This window comes from Cryptotermes secundus, unplaced genomic scaffold (genome assembly GCF_002891405.2).
Source record: "Cryptotermes secundus unplaced genomic scaffold, Csec_1.0 scaffold330, whole genome shotgun sequence".
In the NCBI taxonomy this organism is placed as follows: Eukaryota; Metazoa; Arthropoda; class Insecta; order Blattodea; family Kalotermitidae; genus Cryptotermes; species Cryptotermes secundus.
This window is the reverse complement of record NW_019734317.1, coordinates 1,780,797-1,801,318: the sequence shown is the minus strand read 5'-3', so window position 1 is coordinate 1,801,318 and position 20,522 is coordinate 1,780,797. Positions and strand designations below refer to the sequence as shown.

General features: G+C 37.6%; 1 protein-coding gene across 2 annotated transcripts in view; it reads left to right on the top strand.

Annotated features, from left to right (window-relative positions):
* The window catches only part of LOC111868555 (transmembrane 9 superfamily member 2), a 42,653-nt gene that overhangs the window by 19,758 nt on the left and 2,373 nt on the right, over window positions 1-20,522 (top strand). For both annotated transcript variants that reach the window (XM_023859307.2, XM_033753094.1), the window contains exons 6-14: window positions 2,348-2,471; window positions 8,883-9,022; window positions 9,435-9,611; window positions 10,443-10,587; window positions 12,000-12,177; window positions 13,347-13,506; window positions 14,970-15,121; window positions 16,469-16,580; window positions 18,112-18,283. In XM_023859307.2, the coding sequence (XP_023715075.1) occupies window positions 2,348-2,471; window positions 8,883-9,022; window positions 9,435-9,611; window positions 10,443-10,587; window positions 12,000-12,177; window positions 13,347-13,506; window positions 14,970-15,121; window positions 16,469-16,580; window positions 18,112-18,283 (1,360 nt within the window). The remainder of the gene's footprint in view (window positions 1-2,347; window positions 2,472-8,882; window positions 9,023-9,434; window positions 9,612-10,442; window positions 10,588-11,999; window positions 12,178-13,346; window positions 13,507-14,969; window positions 15,122-16,468; window positions 16,581-18,111; window positions 18,284-20,522) is intronic.

Sequence of the window (20,522 nt, the reverse complement as noted above, 5' to 3'; positions counted from 1 at the left end):
ATGGAGAAGAATGGCGAGCAATCCTGAGGAAGGCCAGGGCTCACAAAGGGCTGTCGTGCCAGTGATGATGACGATGATGATGATGATGATGATGATGAGTTGTATCCTATGACCTAATTGTATAATGATTTATTTACAGACTCTGTTTGGCTTGGTATATATTATTTCCAGTTATGCCATCGAAAACAATTACTTAATTTTTGATGGAAATTTGGAAATTGCAGTTTGGAAATGAGGCTCTTGTTATTTTACTGAACTCAAGACTTTCTTAAAATACAAATAGAAAATCAAAATATCAGAATTCATGCATATTTCTTTTGCACTCATATTTTATTTCTGAATGTCCAGAAGTGAAGCGGTAGTGTAGTTGGTTGATGCACTATGCTACAAGCTGGAAGGTTGCGGGTTTCAATTCCCAGTGAGGTCACTGGATTTTTCAATTGACCAAATCCTTCCACTGCACTATGGCCCTGGCATGGACTCAACCTTTAACAGAAATGAGTACCAGGAATCTTCCTGGGGGCTAAATGGCAGCTGGCCCGTAAGGCTGACAACTTCACCCCCATCTGTGAGCCGATTACCTAAAAAAATGTGGGAGCCTTGTCTTCTCATGACCCTGTGGGCCTCCATGGCCTGCTACAGGGATATCTTCACCTTACCTTACCAGAAGTGATCAATAAATCATTTCCAAATAAGGAATCAGATGTGTAGAGTAAAATTGTTAACTCAGTAGAAGGGTTTCAAAAAAATCAATTTTTGCTAATATAAGTTCGTGAAAATTTGATCTTGTCAACTCACCTCTGTCTAGAGCTGATTAATACATGGAGGTGTATACCTCCATGCCTCAATACATCGTCAGGGTGTGGTGCTTAATTAAGTATAGGGGCACCTTTACCTTCATTATATAATGTACTGTTGTAGGGACGTGTTACGCATGGCTTTTGTGGAGTATATAATAGCTCGCTGTTTCTTCAACTGTTATGTTTTTGGACGTTGTCCATTGTCTTGCCTATTTTCTGAAAACCGTCCTGTTTCTTTTTAACAACACAACGTTTCGGAGACTGGATTCTGTCTCCATCCTCAGGTAAAACCTACTCAGTTGGGTCCAGTAGATAGAGGACGGGGACAGAATCCAGTCTCCAAAACGTTGTGTTTTTAAAAAGAAACAGGACGGTTTTCAGAAAATAGGCAAGATGATGGCTAATGTCCAAAAACATGATACTTCTAGCAATAGACCATCGTCACAAACTTTTAGATCTTATTCGCTCTCTCTTCATTTCTTCATGGTTTGTTATAAGAATACATAGCAGAATCATCATATAAAGATTGATCTTTAAAGATGTTGCCATGTTCAGGTATTTGGTAATGACAATAACAAATTAAAGTATGAAAGCATAAAGATTAATATATTCAAAACTAAATTTTGCATGTTCTATGCCAGTATGATGTTTGGTCTATTTTCTTAAGAGAAGTTGAAGGTGTATGAGGGTAGAGGAATGAGGGGAATATTTGGATATAGAGAGAGGAGTAACAGGGATGGAGCAAACTGCATAATGAAGAACTTCATGAGTTGTACTCTTAATCAGATATCTTGGAATTGTCAAGTCAGATAGGATCAGATGTAGCCCACATGGGAAGTATAAGGTATTCATACAGATTTGGTTGGGAAATCTGAAGGGAGGAGGCCACTTTGGAGACTAATGCATAGATGTGAGATTAGTATTTTATTATAATGTCATTTTGTACTTCATGTGTATTGGTCTCTGTTAGCACAGCTTTATATATTTCATGTGTATGATGTCTATACAAAAATTTATATCGATGGAAACCAGTGCAATTATAATGTGAGATTATTTAAGTGGGTAGATTTTAAAGGGTTCTGATGATGGTGGATGACACAGAATTACTGGGGTTTTGGACTTTTTCCATCGTCTGGAATTTTAGGTAATAGAGGGCACAACTTTTTGGAAACTGGATCTGTTTCTGTCTTCAGGTGAGAAAGGAAGACACAGAAAGGGCTAATCTCAATCACTGGACGACTCCTGTCAGATTTACCCAGCTATTTCAACATATAGGACTAGGCTAGTTAAGTGCAAACAGTAATTAAATGTGGGCTGCATGAAAAGCAAATAATTTTTTAACCAACTGAAAGCTCTTAGCTTCTATAGCAGGACTTTGCTCTTTGGAGTGATTAACTGCTGTATTTTCTTACATCTGAATGTTTAGTAGTCTTCAGCTATAATTGATTGATCTGTAATTATAATCAAACTTTATGCATTTGTTTTTATATCCATTTTAATAATATGTTTTTAATGATGTATTTAATTTGTCTTAAATGTGCTTGCAGTCAAACTACAACAAACCCAAAACCTTCTACATCTTCAACCATGTGGATCTGACCATTACATACCACAGTGGGAAAGGTGAAGACTGGGATGTTGGTTTTGGATCAAATGGTGGGCGTATCATATGTGAGTAAGCTGGTGACAACATTTTATGCATATTTGGTATAGCAGTTAGCCCATTGAGGTCTTAAGTATGTGGTAAAATATATGAAACCATTATTCGATTGACCAATAAAGCAGTGATAGTATAGAACAATCATTGTTTCAGAACAAAATGTCAAGATGAGAGAGCCTGCAGATATGGAGATATGAAATAAACAGTTATTGACATTATGTCATGAAATGTAACATAGTGTCTTAGACTTTGACGGATCTTCGGAACAACCTAGGCACTGGAAATTGGGTACAAGATTTGGAACTTTAAATGTCAGGAATCTCTATGTTTGGGTTTGTTGAGAGCAGTAGCAAGAGAATTAGCAAGAATGAGAGAGATTTGTGAGAGTACGGGAGGATAGACGGAACATGACACTGAACCAGTAGACAGTTACATGTTTTGTGCGGAAATTGGATTGCTAATCATCACATAATAACAGACTTTCTTGTACCTAAAGGAATCATCAGCAGTTGAGATTTTTTAGATTGTTAGTGATAGGAAGATATGTACATTGCTGAGAGGTCATTGTGTGATATTATTGTTCTGTCATTCCCCATCTGAGAATAAAATTGTAATATGAAGGACAGCTTTTATAAGAAACTAGAGTGTCTTCACTGTAAATTCTGTAAGTACCACATGAATTGTTTTTTATGAGATACCAGTGTAGAGAGAGAAGATGTTTTCAAACTGACAGTTAGGCATGAGTGTGTACATGAAACCCAAGATAAGAGTAGTGAACCTTCTGCATCAAGAAATCTGATCTATTTGACATTTGATCTGTTAGAGGAACTGACTTTGGTACCAACTACTGTGGTATCAGAAGTTTAGAGAGAGTTTGGTAGGAAAGAAATGTTGTACAATGCATACACCAGAAGACCAGCTTGGAAAGCGATAGGGGATAGCCTACTTCAACCATGCTACCTGAATAGGGACGATCATATTTGGAAAGTTAGAAGCAGGAAACAAAGAACAGATGTTGGCAAATATTCCTTTGTAAATAGGACCATAAAGGATTGGAACAGTTTACCTGCAGGCATAGTATCATCTTTCCCCTGTAAACTAAACACTTTTATAAAGAGGGTTAGGAAAGCTGTTGCAAGTACAGAGGCCTTAGGCAGAGTTAAATGAATCAAGTGAAGTAATGTGAAGTGTCCTTGTTCGAGTGCAGTGAAACAAACACAAGCATGTGCCCTTTTATAACTACAAGGTGATTCACGAAGTTTTACCCCCACTTAGGGAGGGCATTCCTGAGGTAATTTAGAACATAAAATTTTAATATACTAATGGTATCCAACTCATAATTAAAGAGATACAGTAATTTGAAAACTGGCGATAAGGCTTTTTTTCTTCGAATTTCAGTCAAAACAAATTAGAAATACAATACAAACACTTTTTAAATCGTTAATGTTTCAGGAAAGAAGCATTCTAAAACCATTTTTTTTTCCATTTTCTTAATTTTGCATTCTGCAACATTTTCATCGATTTTATGTTACAAAATTACATTATTTTCAGCATCCCATTCTGTAAACATACCAATGGTTGTATATTCTATCAATCTATTTCCTTTAAACTGTAGATTCACGAAGTTTTACCCCCACTTAGGGAGGGCATTCCTGAGGTAATTTAGAACATAAAATTTTAATATACTAATGGTATCCAACTCATAATTAAAGAGATACAGTAATTTGAAAACTGGCGATAAGGCTTTTTTTCTTCGAATTTCAGTCAAAACAAATTAGAAATACAATACAAACACTTTTTAAATCGTTAATGTTTCAGGAAAGAAGCATTCTAAAACCATTTTTTTTTCCATTTTCTTAATTTTGCATTCTGCAACATTTTCATCGATTTTATGTTACAAAATTACATTATTTTCAGCATCCCATTCTGTAAACATACCAATGGTTGTATATTCTATCAATCTATTTCCTTTAAACTGTAGTGCTTTAGAAGATGACGGGATTTACATAAGATTTTCAAAAATGTCTCCCTGCACGAAACACAACACGTCGCACGCGTATGAACCACGCTCGTAGCATTTTGCAGTTCCACACGATTGTTCCTTATTGTCATCGCCGCATCCAGAATATGTTCAAGCAACGCTTCATGTGTTTGTACCTTTACCTGGTACACAATGTCCTTCATCCAGCCCCAAATGCAATAATCTAACGGCCTTAGATCTGGCGACCTGGGAGGCCAGGCATTACGGCCTCCATGACCAATCCACCGCTGTGAGAAATGCCGATCAAAGTGAGCTGCTACTGTGCGGGAGAAGTGAGGAGGCACCTCATCATGCTAAAAGTACATCCAGCGCCTTGTTGCCAGAGGAACATCTTCAAGTAACTGTGGTAATTCTTCTAAGAAGTGGAGGTAAATCTCACCAGTTAAGTGGCCAGGAAAAATGAACGGCCTGATTAGCTGATCATACAGAACACCACACCAGACATTGACACTGAATCTGTGTTGAAAATTCAACTCTATCGTGGCACGGGGATTATTGTCTGCCCGAACATGTAAGTTGTGATTGTAGTTGACCCTGTCCCGTGTAAACTGTGCCTCATCGCAGAACATTATCAAGTGGTACAATTGCCGATTTCCATTTAACAAGTTGCAGAACTGCAGACGAGGTGATGTACTTGCTGTAAATGATAAGGATGCAGCCCGTTCTCATGAAGAGTCCTGCATGCCATGGACTGAGAAACACGAAACCGCCGAGCTAAACATCTTGTACTGGCATGCGGACTGCATACGTACTGCGATGCTCTACAGCATCGAGAATGTTTTCTTCTTTGCACAGTTCATGTTGAGGATTTCGTTCGTATTGTATACGAATGCCGGGGAGAGAACCAGTTTGTCTCAATGTGTTGAATGTACTGCTAATGGATTTAGGATTCAGAATCCTGCGATTAGGATAACACCGGTGATATTCGGCAGCAGCGGCTTTCGTATTTCCATCACATACACCCAAAACAAACACCATATCGGCATATTCCTCAGTGGAAAATGTGTATGGCATCTTAACTTCACAAAGTCACCAACACAACGTCCTGTTTACTCCTGGATCGCTCTGCCTACCTACGCGCAAAATTCCAGCCGGTCTGCCTTATCTGCTGACACAGCTGACTGGAATGCATGGTCGCCCAGGCGGGAAGCATAGTGCTGCATTCACAATGATGCGTTTCAGAAATCTATTGTTACTCCGTAACTATTGAAAATCGACCACAAGTTTATAAGGAAATTTTGCAGGAAATAACCGCAGGAATATGTACCATAAGCCGGGGTAAAACTTCGTGAATCACCCTGTGTACCTCGTATGTTTGGTTTTGCACTGTGTGTACCTTGTTTATTGTATGTATGTGTTCTCTTATGTTATAGACTATCCTTGTCTGTATCAGTGTAAGTTTTACTGCCACCGGGTGAACACCCCATTGCAGTAAAATAATGATGATGATGATGATGATAACAATAATAATAATAATAATAATAATAATAATAGTTTCATAGATTGAGATATACCAATGAATCTGGTTACAGCGAAATCCATATAGGTAAAAATTTGTATGATGCATCTTTTATTTTGAATGATTGGAAACAACGTTGTCTTCATATCAATGCTTTACAATTTTACTTCAGATTGTTTGTTTAGGATTCGCTGACAGGCGGTGGTCGCTCGATCCATATAGTTCGCTGGCAGAATAAAGCCACGGATTTTTTTTTGTTTTGTTTGTTTAGGAAGGGCCAAAAAGGGAAGGATGCGATTGGAATTGAAATGGGACACATCAGCTTCTGATATATGCTGCTGATTCAAATTTTATTTCACAGAATCATGAATACCATAAAGAAATAGATACACACTCTCTGTTAGATGATGATAAGTAAGTTGATTTGTTTCATTCTGGCCCGTCACACTAATATTATGAAAAAGTTAAATAGTTCCATTCAGTGTGACTGGTTAAGATTTTCTTATTTCAATTATTTATGCCCTTACATGTTTCGGTCCTCAGAGACCATCTTCAGAGGGACACCTTTACATCAATACAGTTAGAAGCCACTATTACACTACATGTTCTAAAAGCTAAAATATATACACTCAACTCTCGGTTATCTGGGGGCGGATAAACCGGTTTGCAGCTTAACCGGGGCTACTGGGGCTCTTTTGAGGCTTATGTTGTTTAATATTCATTCACTTTTGTTTCACATGGTGAGTTGTAACACTATTTTCGCACTAGTGTGAACTGAGCTCTGCATTTTTTGGTCCCGTTATGCTAACACAATGTTCTAGTGTAGGGGTGAAAGAATGCAAAGATTTGTGGCAGATACACCGCCCCAGTTAGTCTCTTTGTATCGATCTTCAAGTGCGTTAGCAAAATGTCAGGGTGTAAAAGGAAGCGTGTTGTGTTAAGTATTCAACAGGAGCTTGAAATTATCAATCAGTCAGGAAAAAGAAGTGTAGTTAAACAATTAGCAATGCAATACAGTATTGGAGAACAACCTGTTCGTTATTTGAAAAAACAAAAGAGTCAATTACTTTCCTTTGATTCGTCTTCTAATTCAAGTGGAATGAAGAAGAGAAAAACCATGAAAAAATCAACATATGATGATCTCAACAAAGCAATGCTGATCTGGTTTAGTCAGCTAAGGGCACAGGGAACAATAATAACAGGAGCAGTTTGTGACTCGTGTGAGCCGGGCTTTGAAATGTTAAGCAGTGACGAAATCGTAAGTTCATCACATGGTGCTGCTCTTAATCATAGGCATCCTTACTAGACTATCTTGAGAGTGAAGAGAACAGTTTATTAAGTGACAAGCTAATATTACATAGGCTTTGTATGGATATCTGTAAAAAGGAAAATGCTGCGAAAAAGCAAACAACAATATTACATTTTTTTAAGTGTTAAGTGTGAATATTCGTAAAAAGTGTTGGATGTTGTTGAACACTGATTGAAATAACTAATTCATACTTCAGTGTAATGTAAAAAAAGTATTAAATAGGCCATGAGATGACATAAAAATGAGGTTGAATAAATTTAAATACAGGTAGGCCTATAGTATTATGAAGGTACAGTATTACAGTACTACTTAATAAAATTTGTCTTAACCGGGTTTTCGATTAATCGTGATTTCCATCCCCACAATTATCCTGGATGATTGAGAGTTGAGTGTACATACAATGTAAATAATATACAACTAGCTGTAAAATCTTACGTCTTTACATCTACAGTGGCTGTTCCAATACTTTAAAATATTTATAGTTGGTTTGTTAAGATTTTATTGGAATTCGTAAACCAAGCTGGTTTGTGTTCCTCTTATTATTTCTTTTGATGGGGGCTGAACGTCTGCTACCTTGTTGTTCTCAAGAAGAGGGTTCTTTAATATTGTCATGTATGTGTCTGTGCCCCGCTGTGTTGTTTAAACAACACAGCAGACATAATAGTTTTTATTAATATGTTTCAGGAACTTTTGGATTGCATCACGTATTAGGGCATAAGAAGGGGGAAGTAACAGGATAATGAAGAAAAATGTATAATAAGGAGCTTCATATTTTGTTCTCTTCACCAAATATTGAGATGGTTCAAACATGGAAGATAATGTGGGCTGGTCATGTAGCGTGCATAGGAGAGATGAGAAATTCCTTTTAGTTTTATGCAGAAAGCCTCAAGTCAAGAGAACCTTTGAAAGGCATAGGCATAGTTGTGTTGTTAATGTTGAAATGGGTCTTAATGAAATAAGAGTGGAAGGCTGTGGAATGGCTGCATTTCGCTTAGGATAAGGTCCAGGGGCAGACTGTTGTGAACATGGTAAGGAACCTTCAGGTTTAATAAAATGCAGCGGATCCCTTTACTAGTTGAGTGACTCTTAGCTTCTTAAGGAGGGCTATGCTCTATGGAGTTATTTTTTTAGTTATCATGAGCCAGTTTAATTTATCTCACATCCTTACAATGTTTAGTACCATTACTATTCTCCTGTTGCCTTCTTGCAACTCTCTTTCCCACTAAAATACTATGTACTTACAGGTTTTGTGCTATAAGGAAGCTGGTTATAAATAACAATATTTTATGTACTATGAAGTACTTGGTTTAGGTCATGTAGCAAACAGACTAGAATTAAAGACCTGGAGAAATAAAATCATTTGTATGTGTGATATGTGCATATGTTTTAGACACGTCTTTTCTAGTTTTTCTCCAAACTCCATTCATTTTACTCCTAATGGGAACAATTTTTATAGTTTATAATAATTTTGCAGAGTGGATACTTCTATTTCTTAGTGTCATGTATGAAGCTATGGTGTTCTTCCATCTTCAGCACCCTTCAAAGACAAGAGAGCTCAATATATGTTCTATAATTGTAGAGAATAGCATCAAATTATTGTATTTTTCTTTCAGCTGTGAAAGTGACTCCTCGCAGCATCAAGCACTCAAATCCTGCCAAACTTGACTGTTCTGAGAAAGAACCAATGGATATACCAGGCGGCGATCTGGAAGATGATTTAAATATCATATACTCATATAGCGTCAAGTTTGTGGTAAATATCCAGTCATAGAATTCGTGGGGCAGAGTCCTTGAGAAGCTGATAGTTGATCTGCTAGTCAATAAATTCTTTGCTTTTTGTGCAATCAGAGGATTCGTTATTGTGTTCACAGAAGCCTGCCACTGGACCCTGCCCTGAGCCTAAATAAATCCCGTCCACACCCTCACATCCTACTTCTCTGAATTCCAGTTTAAAATTTTGTTCTCCCATTTACACTTAGGACTTAAGTCTGTCATGTTTCCTGACATTGTATTATGCATATTTCTGATGAACTCTCTGTCTTATCCACATTGACTTGATCTTTGTGTATAATTGAAATTATAACATGAATACACATTTTCTTATATAATGACATCAAAATTATATAGAAATACGAAACTGTAGCAGGTGCCATGTTTTGTTTCAGATGAATAACACAATCAAATGGTCATCACGATGGGATTACATCCTGGAGTCAATGCCACACACAAATATACAGTGGTTTAGCATTCTCAATTCTCTTGTCATAGTTCTGTTTCTGTCTGGCATGGTAGCCATGATCATGCTCAGAACTCTTCACAAGGATATTGCCCGCTATAATCAGGTAAATGCCATATTTTACGTGGCTTCAGTGGGCAGTACTTACAGGACATTTTTGTATACACCACTGGAAACACAGTCTGTTAGGCAGCTTCAGTTTGAGGCCACTGACACTATTGTGTGGTCTGAGGCATTGTACCTGCACTTTGTGTATGTCATTTTTGACATCAGGATCTCAGTTTCAACGTCTGGAAACTTTTCTCATATTGTTGACATCCATCTGTCTCAAATGAGAGAGAGGAAATTGTACGAGGAGAGCAACAGAAATTATTTTTCTCTGAACTTTGATATATAATGGGAGAATTGAATCCAGTTGAAGTGGTATGGGTAGCTGTTAAAAACTGTGTTGTTGGTAGTGATGTGACATGGAAATGAAATTGATAATACTACATGAAAAGTGTTTGACCTTTCCTCTTGCAACATGTAATTGTGCAAGTTACATCTTCTGATTTATTGAACAGAATTAATACAAAGTAGAGAAAAGAAACATGCATTACTTTTCAGTATAGTTCCTTAGGATATCTACACAATTTTTGCATTTTTTTTCTGTGTTGAAAGCTGCAATAAAGCAACTTTTAGGAGGTGTGTTTAAATTAGTAGGTGCTGCTGGCTTATGGATTTGAAAATAGAAAGTGGGTCTTACATCAGAAACAACCAGAAGGTCACTGTGTGAGGGGTCAAGTGAGTATGAAAGGTATGGGGTACTTGATGATTTCCAAACAGGTCTTGCACCATGATGAGAACTGTCATATCACTATGCAACTACTAGTTTTAGTAAATATTTTCGGCTTTTGTAATCTAAAAGAAATTATGAGAATATTATTATATTTTACAGATTGATTCAGGAGAAGATGCACAGGAGGAGTTTGGTTGGAAGCTGGTGCATGGTGATGTTTTTCGTCCACCTCGCAAAGGAATGTTGCTATCTGTATTGCTGGGTTCAGGAACGCAAGTGTTCTGCATGTCCCTCATTACTTTGGGTAAAATTGTGTTATCTTGTGGAAGGAACAGGATGGAATTGATAGAGATGTTAAAAATTCCATTTTAGTCAAGATTGTAAAGTGTGGTAATGCAGTGATTTTTACAGACTGATTGCTATGGTATTTATTACTGGGCTCTGGCCATCATTTTAAGGGAAGGTAGTGGAGGACTATGTTCAAAAGTATTGCAGTTAATTGTAACATGAGGGGCCACAACTATTATTCTAATGAAAAACATTTGTCATATGTGCCCAGTACTTGGTACATACAAAAAATAACTCTTGATTTTCTGTGGCATTATACTGTACTCATAACACCACTGCAAGACACTTCCACTGCACAAGAGTGGTTCAGGCACTTTTTGTCAGTGCTACTGCCCATAATGGATGGAGCTACTCCACATATTGAGCATAACCCAGCACTGTGTTCTGCAGCTTTGATTGCCTTCATCTCAACTGGTGTCAGTGTCAGAACTGCAATTCCTCGCGTGCACAACAATTTCCTGACCTTTCTCAAGAAGAGTTTTGATAGCAACATACTGAGCTTCTGTAGCAGTAATGTGATTGTTAGTTGTTGATCTAGCGGCCTTCGTGGTCTAGAGGTAATGTTCCCACCTCATGACTCATGGTACGCGGGTTCAGACCCGCCGGAGGTTGTGGAATTTTTAAGGGCGAAAAAATTCAGGCAACAAGTCCTCCGGGAGGGACTTTAAGCTGTGGGTCCCGTGTCGTAGCTTTACGGCACGTAAAAGAACCTCATATCTCCAAAGGAGGTCACTGAGCCAAATTCAAGGACATTTCCCGCCCAACAGTAGTCTCTGACGCCTCTGATAGATGGGGGAAGCGTTATAGATACCGCCAAGCCAGTAGAGGCCGAACTCGCTGGCTCGGTTGGGACTGATGGCACGCACCAATATCGGTAGGGTATAGAGACTGGTAGAATATAGAGGGAAGCACAATGGACCAATACTGGTCTAAGTGCATGGGGAAACCCACCCTCTCCAATAACTAACTAACTAACTAGTTGCTGATCTTAATAATGTATTTAATTTATATTACATACCTTTGAAGAAAATGATAAAGTTTGGGCTTATCTGCAGGTATATTATGGGTTATACAGGATTACTACTGACTAAAGTTGAAGTCCTTTAAAACTTTTTATGTTGACCTTCAATACCAAATGCAGTTGAAATAATTTGAGTAGTTTTGGAAATGTAATGTATGGAAGATATATATGTGTATATATACACATACTTGTCCTGTCCACTTGGAATTAGTTTTTACCACTTTATGCAAGAAGCATTAATTAAAGGGCTAAAAATTGTTAATAGAATCAATCTTGATAGGACATACAATATAAAAACATTGTTTTTGAAGCTGTTTTTTATTGATATTCTGCTATATTTGTTCCAGCATTTGCTTGTTTAGGTTTCCTGTCACCTGCAAATCGTGGAGCATTAATGACTTGTGCAATGGTATTGTTTGTGTGTTTGGGCACTCCAGCTGGTTATGTATCAGCTCGTATATACAAAAGTTTTGGTGGAGAAAAATGGAAATCTAATGTTCTTCTTACTTCGATGCTTAGTCCAGGGTAAGTTTTTAGAAAATGAGCTTTGAATGGGTGGGTTTGTTGAAGCTTCCTAACTTGTACCATTGGCCAGATATATCAAGATGATGAGGTTGAGAGTGTTAGGTATATAGGATACTTGAGAGATGAGAAATGGCCACAAAAGTTTGGTCAAGAAGTCTGAAGGGAAATTACTACTTAGGAAGTCTGGGAACAATTGGGAGAATAGTATTAAATTCTGTGTTGAAGAAGTGGCATGGAAGTGTGGACTGGGTTCATCTGGCCCAGGATAGGGGCCAGTAGTAGGTTCTTGTAGGCATGGTAGCGAGTCTTCGGGCTCCATATATGGTAAGGATATTCTTGAGGGGCTAAGAAACTGTTGATTTGTCAAGAACTGCTCTATTGCATGGAGATTGTTTTCCAGGCCTTTGTATCCTGCTGTAAACATTTTATATTTTACCTTGTTTTGACATTGATAATTGTTGAAGAGTACAAATTATGAAGCTCCTCATCATGTCATTTTCTCTCTCTTGTTATGGCCTCTTTCTTAGCCCCAGATGTTCTCCATATTCACTGTTAAATATGGATATGGATCTTGATATCACTCTTCAAGGAAGAGAGGCCAAGATTCATACCCATATGTACCAACAGAGTAAAATTGTTTTATATGCTCTAATACAAGGGTTCCCAATCATTTTGGATATCAGATCATTTGCTGTGTGGATTTTCTGTGGTGAACAACTTGAATATTTAAGAACATGGAATGAAATAAGAGTAAATAATCAACATTTTCACCCCTCATGACTTAAAATGAAAACAAAATGAAGACTGTGTTATGCAAATCACATGTGTGCGTGTGTGCTTGTGTCCTTGATGGGGAGGTGGACCACTGGTGGTCTGCTAACCATGAGTTTAGGTTTTAAAATAAGACACAGGGAGATAAGGGGGATCTGAACTGAATGATAGGAAGAATTTTCCAATTTCAGTCTGCAGCAGTGGGATATAGCAGCAGGTAAAGATTAAAAGAATAGGCAGGTTTGAAGTTTATCACAGTTAATCGCTATTAGTGGTGCTGGTTATAATGGTCAAGGGGAAATTGATGAAAAGAATAGTGAAAGAAGCCTGAAAGCTCTGGAATAATGTACTGGATTTTGGTTTTGTTTACAAAAATGTAAGAACCTTACTTGTTGCAGTGTTGTATTCTGCTTATTCTTTGTGATGAACCTGATCCTCTGGAGCAAGGGCAGCTCTGCTGCTGTTCCTTTCACGACCCTTATTGCACTGCTTGCTCTGTGGTTTGGAGTTTCTGTTCCACTCACCTTCATTGGAGCATATTTTGGATTCAGAAAGAGGGTATGGCTAGAACCTAATTTTAATTGGCAGATGAGTACCTTGTCTTAATCAAAATAATTTAATATTATTGTTCAGTATCTGTAGTGTGTCCGTTATTTTGTCGCACCTATGTATGTTCATTGAAACAGAATATTGCTATAACAAAAATTGGTGAAGACGCTACTAATGTTTCAAAGTATACTTTCAGTTTAAATAATGCGCCTCATGTAAATCTGACGTTTTTCTTGTAGGATTAAAGGTTCTCACAGCAGTGGGTATGAAGAGTTCTGTCTTTTGGGATTTAATGTCATGTAGTCAGCTAGGTTTCGGAGGAACTTATTGCCCCATCTTCAGGGTTGAAGAGTAAGTGAAGCAAGGAACCTGCATGAAGGAGGCGCTTGCCTATAACTTCAAGTTGGTTTCTTGCTTGGCTTACTCTTCATCCCTGAAGGTAAAGGCATCATGTTCCTCCAAAATGTTAGTTGAATTTCAACGGACTGCAAATAATTTTATCCTGGAATATAGACCTGTTGATGTTTTCTCTATTTGTAGTCGTAAAAATGGAAGGACTTTATAAGCCATGATAGTGCAGTAATTGAAGTGACTGATTGTGGGATGGATAACTAGGGTTCCATTCCCAGCAGATAACAGAGATTTTACTTTCTACCACTATATCTAGATTGTCTTTGGGCCCATCGAACCTCCTGTCCAGTGGACTTGCAGGGTCTCTTCCTGGAGGCAAAGTTACTGGTGTATGAAAGATGAAAATAAAGACTGCACAATGAAGTATCATTTGCAACCACTGAGAACTGGTGCTATTAGACTTCTGTATTCAGAATTGCTGAACAAGTTGCTGACTTAGCTGTGCCAGAGCAAGTGTCTGAATTGAAAGCATTTCTGCCATAGTGAATTGATTTCTTCTTTAATTTCCAAATGTTTTCTCTAGTTTGATAAACTTTGAGACTTACAATATTACCAAGCTAAAGTATTCTTTCATTTTAAGTTTTTTTTTTGTGGGGGCGGGCTCAGGTTTTGTGCATAACTATGGATTTCACAGTCTGGCATATACAGTGATTTATGTATGAGGGCTATTCAGAAAGTAACTGCTGGTGAGCTGTTAACAGTATAAGCAATGAGGAAAAAAATTATATGCAAAAAAATACATACATACATAAGCTACTTCTCAATGTAGTCACCACCAGAACTGAGGTACTCGTCATATTGGGGAATAAGTTTTTGTATGCCTGTGTAAAAGAAATCTGCCAGCTATAGTAGCATAAGTAATATATATATATAATTTTTTTTCTCGTTGATTCTTTTGTTAGTATCTCACCAGAGGTTGCTTTCCAAATAGCGCTATGCTTACCAACAATGATAAGCAAGTAGGAGAATCCACAAACCTACAGTTTTGTGATTCCTGTTTTGAGCTTTTATGTTACTAACGTTTCTATAATATTTTATAACAACCTGTACTGTTATTACAGCCAATTGAACATCCAGTGAGAACGAATCAAATTCCTCGGCAGATCCCAGATCAGAGTATCTACACACAACCAGTTCCAGGAATTATCATGGGTGGAGTTCTTCCATTTGGCTGCATTTTCATACAACTGTTTTTCATTCTGAACTCACTGTGGTAAGGTGATACATGGTCTGCTTCCTAGTATACAATTTTGATATCGTATCGTCACATGTATGAGTGACTGTAGACAAGGTTTGGATTGGTAATTGGATTTATTGAACTCTTTACTGATTTTAACTACAAGTAACTATAGTGCTATTGCCAATTCACATGCTCTGCAATTCACTACAGCATGCACTAAGTCTTTTCAATCTGCTGTTCCTTCATCAGTCGTCCTAGTAGCAACTCCCAGTGGCAGACATTCCCCTTACTCTGGAGCAACAGCTCACAACAGCCAAACTGCAGCAGATGTCTGACTGCTTACCAACCAACTTGCTTCACTTCACTGTAGTCAACTGCACTGCACTCACTGACTGAACTGAATTCAGTCTCTTGAGTCATGTATCCTCAGAGCCAACCCACAGAGAACACTATTTGAAATATCTCTCTGTTGTTTTGCATGATGTGACATGTTCCTCTGTTGTGCGTGTACAGGCAGTTACCTAGTAACAGGTCTACTTACAACAATATATATTGTGACATAACAGCTGAAAGTCATAACAGTGGAATGAATAGATGCAGCCATTGCTAGGCAAGTGCGCTGTAAACGTATGTTCATGGCAGCATATTAACATGCAACAATAGATGAACCATTGGATGCAGTGTTTTCTGTTCATTTGATGCAAAGACTATGGAAGACCACCATCTTGTATCAAGAGCCAGTTAGAGGTTAGAGGTAGCAATTCGCAGTCTTGAGCTGTATTGTTAGCAGCAGCTATCTAGCAACAACTAGTGAAGAAACAGAAGACTTATGTGTGCTGTACTTGCAGTGATCTGTGCAGTGTAAATTAATGATATTGTTACAGTTATTTGTAGTTATTCGTTACAAGGGTCCAGTAAATCAAGTTATCAATCCAAACCCTGTGTTTAGTCACTAACATGTGGTAGTATACTATTTGTTAAAAACTTGTTCTAGTTTTTATTTCCATGAATAAATATATCCCAGTTTAAGAAACTGGTGGTGTTGAATATGAGTTAAATAACTGACAGGATCCACAAATGTTTACAAAACTGGAAAGAGCATGTTACAGATTCACTTCACAAAGAATGATGAACCAGTTACCCCTGAAGTTAGATTAAAAATGAGAAATGGAAATTGGATGTATATTTGCGGGAGATGAGGTTAAGATAGGATTTTTTGTGCATCTTCCAAAAAAGTAGATGGATAGAGACCAGTACCTGTCCAGGGCATTTGGAGATGTTACTAACTACTGTGCTGTAGGTTCAGGTGTGATCTTGCATATAAGCTATATGAACATAAATGACAGACTGTGTTTTGAACCATAATTTCTGTATTTGCAGGTCAAGTCAGATGTACTACATGTTTGGCTTTTTGTTCCTGGTATTCATCATACTTGTTATCACTTGCTCAGAAACAACAATCCTGCTCTGCTACTTTCATTTGTGTGCAGAGGTAACTTAATTTCTAGTTTGCTTTCTTAATATGAGAGTAATTGAGTAAGTATATATACAAAAGCTGATGTCTAAATAATGTTCATTGAAAAATCGAAACTGTCACTGTTTTTCAGTATAGTCTCCCATAACAAGCATTGCCCAGTGGTAATGAATTCTTTGACTTGGTGTTGGATCCAGTCTTATAAACTTCTTTTGACTTCATCATTATCAGCAAAATGCTTCCTGCACAGTGCTCATTTCTTTGTTGAAACAAATTGAACTCACATGGTAAGTCCAGGCTAGGCAGGATGAGGCAGTACTTTGCAGCCCATTTCGATGGTTGTCTGCTGGGTTAATTGAGCACTGGAAGGGTGGGTATTATCCTGCAGAAGAACAGCACACACTCTCCTTGAAGTCGAGGATGTTTGTGGAGTACCTCAGTTTGACTTTGAGACTAAAATGATGCTGGCTGTTGATAATTGCAATAAACAGGTCATCCATAAAAAAAAAAAAAAAAAAAGAAAAAAAAATTGAAAGCATAACCTTACCTGCTAGCAGTCTTTTTTACTCTTTTTTGCCACTGATTTTGGATGTTTCCTTGCTGTGCTGTGTCTCCATTGGAAACTTCATATGGATAAATATCCACAAATAAGAAGGAAACAAATGAATGGGAATTTAATATTCTTATTTGGTTACTAGACTGAGCTGAATTCATGAAGCAGATTTCTTGAGAATCCAGTTCAGTGGTTGTTCCGTTCACTCAATACATTTCTCACGTGTAATGATTGTATCATGTTTACAAGAACTATGATGTATATTGCACAAGTACTTGGAAGTTTTGATAAAATTAAAAAGAGAAATTGCAGGTGAATTTGTTTTATAAGCACTCCATTCTGCATGGATCTGTCATCAGTTTGAAGTATGAATTTCAGCATTCAATTTTTTTTTATTCAGTATTACAGTGGGACAGGTAGATTTGAAGGTCATATAATGCTTTTCATAACTGGAGGAGTTTCTGTTGCTAAAATTCATCGGTGGCTGCTTGCGATGTTGCCCATTTCACAATGTTTCAGTTGGAAGGACAGTGACTGTCATCTGTTATTTCTGAAATTAACCGCTAGATGTAAATTGACTGTGAAATATAGATTCAATAGTGTACATGCCACAAGTGTTGCGTATATAAAGATATACTGTAGTGTTAATAAGAATTATCTTGTTTGAGATACAGACTGTTGTAAGCAACGTGTTCATATGTTTTATTATTTCTACATATAAGTACAAATCAGGAAGATGATAATTTTAGAATATTGTATATATGTACAGATTGATTTTCTGTTTCATGTTCATTATCATGCTTAATATTACTAGTGTATTAATATTGGTTAGCTTTTTTGGGGTATTAGAAACTGAAGCCTTATTTTTTTTACCCTTCCTGAGCATATTCTCATGAGTTTATATTTATTTCTTTTTTCATGTTCTTAAATTTGAAAGTGTAAAATAATGCATTAAGATGTGTTGGTAGCAGTAGTGAGTAACAGTATTGTTTCCAGGATTATCATTGGTGGTGGCGAAGTTTCCTCACAAGTGGTTTTACTGCCTTCTACCTGTTTGTATATTGTATCCATTACTTTGTCACGAAGCTCAACATTGAAGATACTACTTCTACGTTCCTTTATTTTGGATACACACTCATCATGGTTTTCCTCTTCTTTCTGTTAACAGGTAAGTTATTAGTTTTAGCATGCTACATAGTGCCTTTCACTTGAGAATGTTTGGATCTTATATATTTACGGTTGAAGGGCTCTGCTACAAGCCAGAAGGTCGCGGGTTCAAGTCTTGATAAGGTCGTTGGATTTTTTCAGTTAACCTAATCCTTCCAGCTGCACTAGGCCTTGGGGTTTTTTCAGCCTCTAAGAAAAATGGGTACCAGGAATGAAATAAATTTCCTGGGGAGTAAAGCACGGCCGGTGCATAAGGCTGACAACCTTACCGCCATCTTTGAGCCGATTGTCTAGATAGTGTGGGTCCCTCACCGTCTCACAACCCTATGGGCCTTCACGGCCTGTTACAGGGATAGCTTTACTTTTTCTACTTTTACATTTACAGCACAGCTCACAGACAAAGATCAAGTTTTCCCCTATTTCAAAAACCTTGAAAACTAAGAGTTTTAATAAATATATCATAAACTAGTTCAGCTATAATTGTATATCTGTGTGAAGTTTTATCATAACATTTGTCATTATTTGGGGCAGTTAATGTCCCACTGTAACAACTTACTCTTCTTGTTGTCAGTCTTTATCCACTCGTCACTTCAGCATACCACTACTACTGCTACTGAGCTCTTCTTTTGTCTTCTTTCTTATCCTCCATTGAACTGAAAACTGAACTTGCTACTGTAACCAGACTCATTACTAGACTGCAGTGGCTTAACCTTTAACGGCCAAATGTTAGATATATCTAACAGCAAGCAGCACCCCTAGTTGGCTGAATGTTATGTATATCTAACACGGTACTCGTGCTCTCTTTGGGAGTGCTGACAGTTTGACCTTGGGTTTGAAACCAAAACAATTCTACGTGAGGTCATGTCAGTACTTCATTCCTTCAGCTCTGAACAAAGAAATCGTTTATCACGGTACTGGTTTCGAAACTATTTACGTTTAGATATGACTGTTTATGACCTGGTCAGCCAGATATGGCCCAGTTTTGTTTCGAGAACTGATGAAATATACATCGGCGCTTGCATATGAGTGCTTCCAGAGTTTTCAAGGAAGTGTGACGCATTCAAGGATTGGTTTTGAGTGGCGTATTATCAGTCAGGAAGTCAGTGTCAGACTGTCATATTTCTTTATATATAATTTTTATTTTGTGTCTTGGAAGAGGTATAAACCCACTGAGCCAGTATTACTTTGTGAGTAAAAGGCATGTTCACCACTGTGACTTTCGGTATCAGTGTCAGACTGACACTCGTTTTCTACTAGTATTGTAGTTACTTTGCATCAATATTTTGCGAGTATTACTAACAGGTGAGAGTGTCGCTTTGTCAGTCAACATAATTTATTCGCTTTTGCTAGAAACCCCCCTCCCCCAAGATGATTATTCAATCGCACAAGCTGAATATCACAGTCAGTGGCGTTTCTCGAGGGGAGGCCAAAGTTATCGGGGGGCCCAACTGAGTTGACTGGAGGTGAAACATTCACAATACCGGCCAACCAAAAGGAAACAAAGACGTCGTGTGTTTCGCTATATAAGAAAAGCTGGAGCATTCTCTTCTATTGTGAAAAGGCTGGTGTCACTCTGTGTGAGGTGGACTGCTTCGAGAAGTGCCACGCGCATCAGAGTGTAACGTAAACTGTGAACTGACGCAGTTCAAACTCGTGTACAGTCTGAACAAAATATTATTGTATATAGTGTGACTATATTTAAAATATCACCATGATTCAAGGTTGAAGAAATTTGGAATTTCATAACATATATAATAAAGATTTTATTTTGCATTTCATGACAAAATAATCACAGTTAATTTTCGTTTGTAAAAATTGCTCTTTTGAGTATATGTAGAAAATTTTGTCTTTCAGGCTGTTTTTAGTTCGTATTTCTGTGTTGCGTAGAACGGAAAATATGTATTTTTTCTGAAAGTTTGCAATGTTAATTAATTAGGGCGATTTAAATACCGGCCGCAGAGGGCTCCCGGCAATTTAAAAGTCCATATGTTAAAGGTTAACTCACATCACTCAGTGCTTTATGATTGTTTCGTTGTTGGACACATAGCACTACACTGCAACTAAACTCAGCCATACTTGGGGCAAGAACTTTCAACTGATAGTGTTTGTAGGTGTCATCCTTGATGTGCCCTAGACATTTTTCTGAAATATTAATGAAATTGAAAAAAAATTGGGGGGTTCAGTATTTTGCTCAGACGAGGCAACATGGCCTCCCTCTCCCACTCCATGCTCATCTCCTG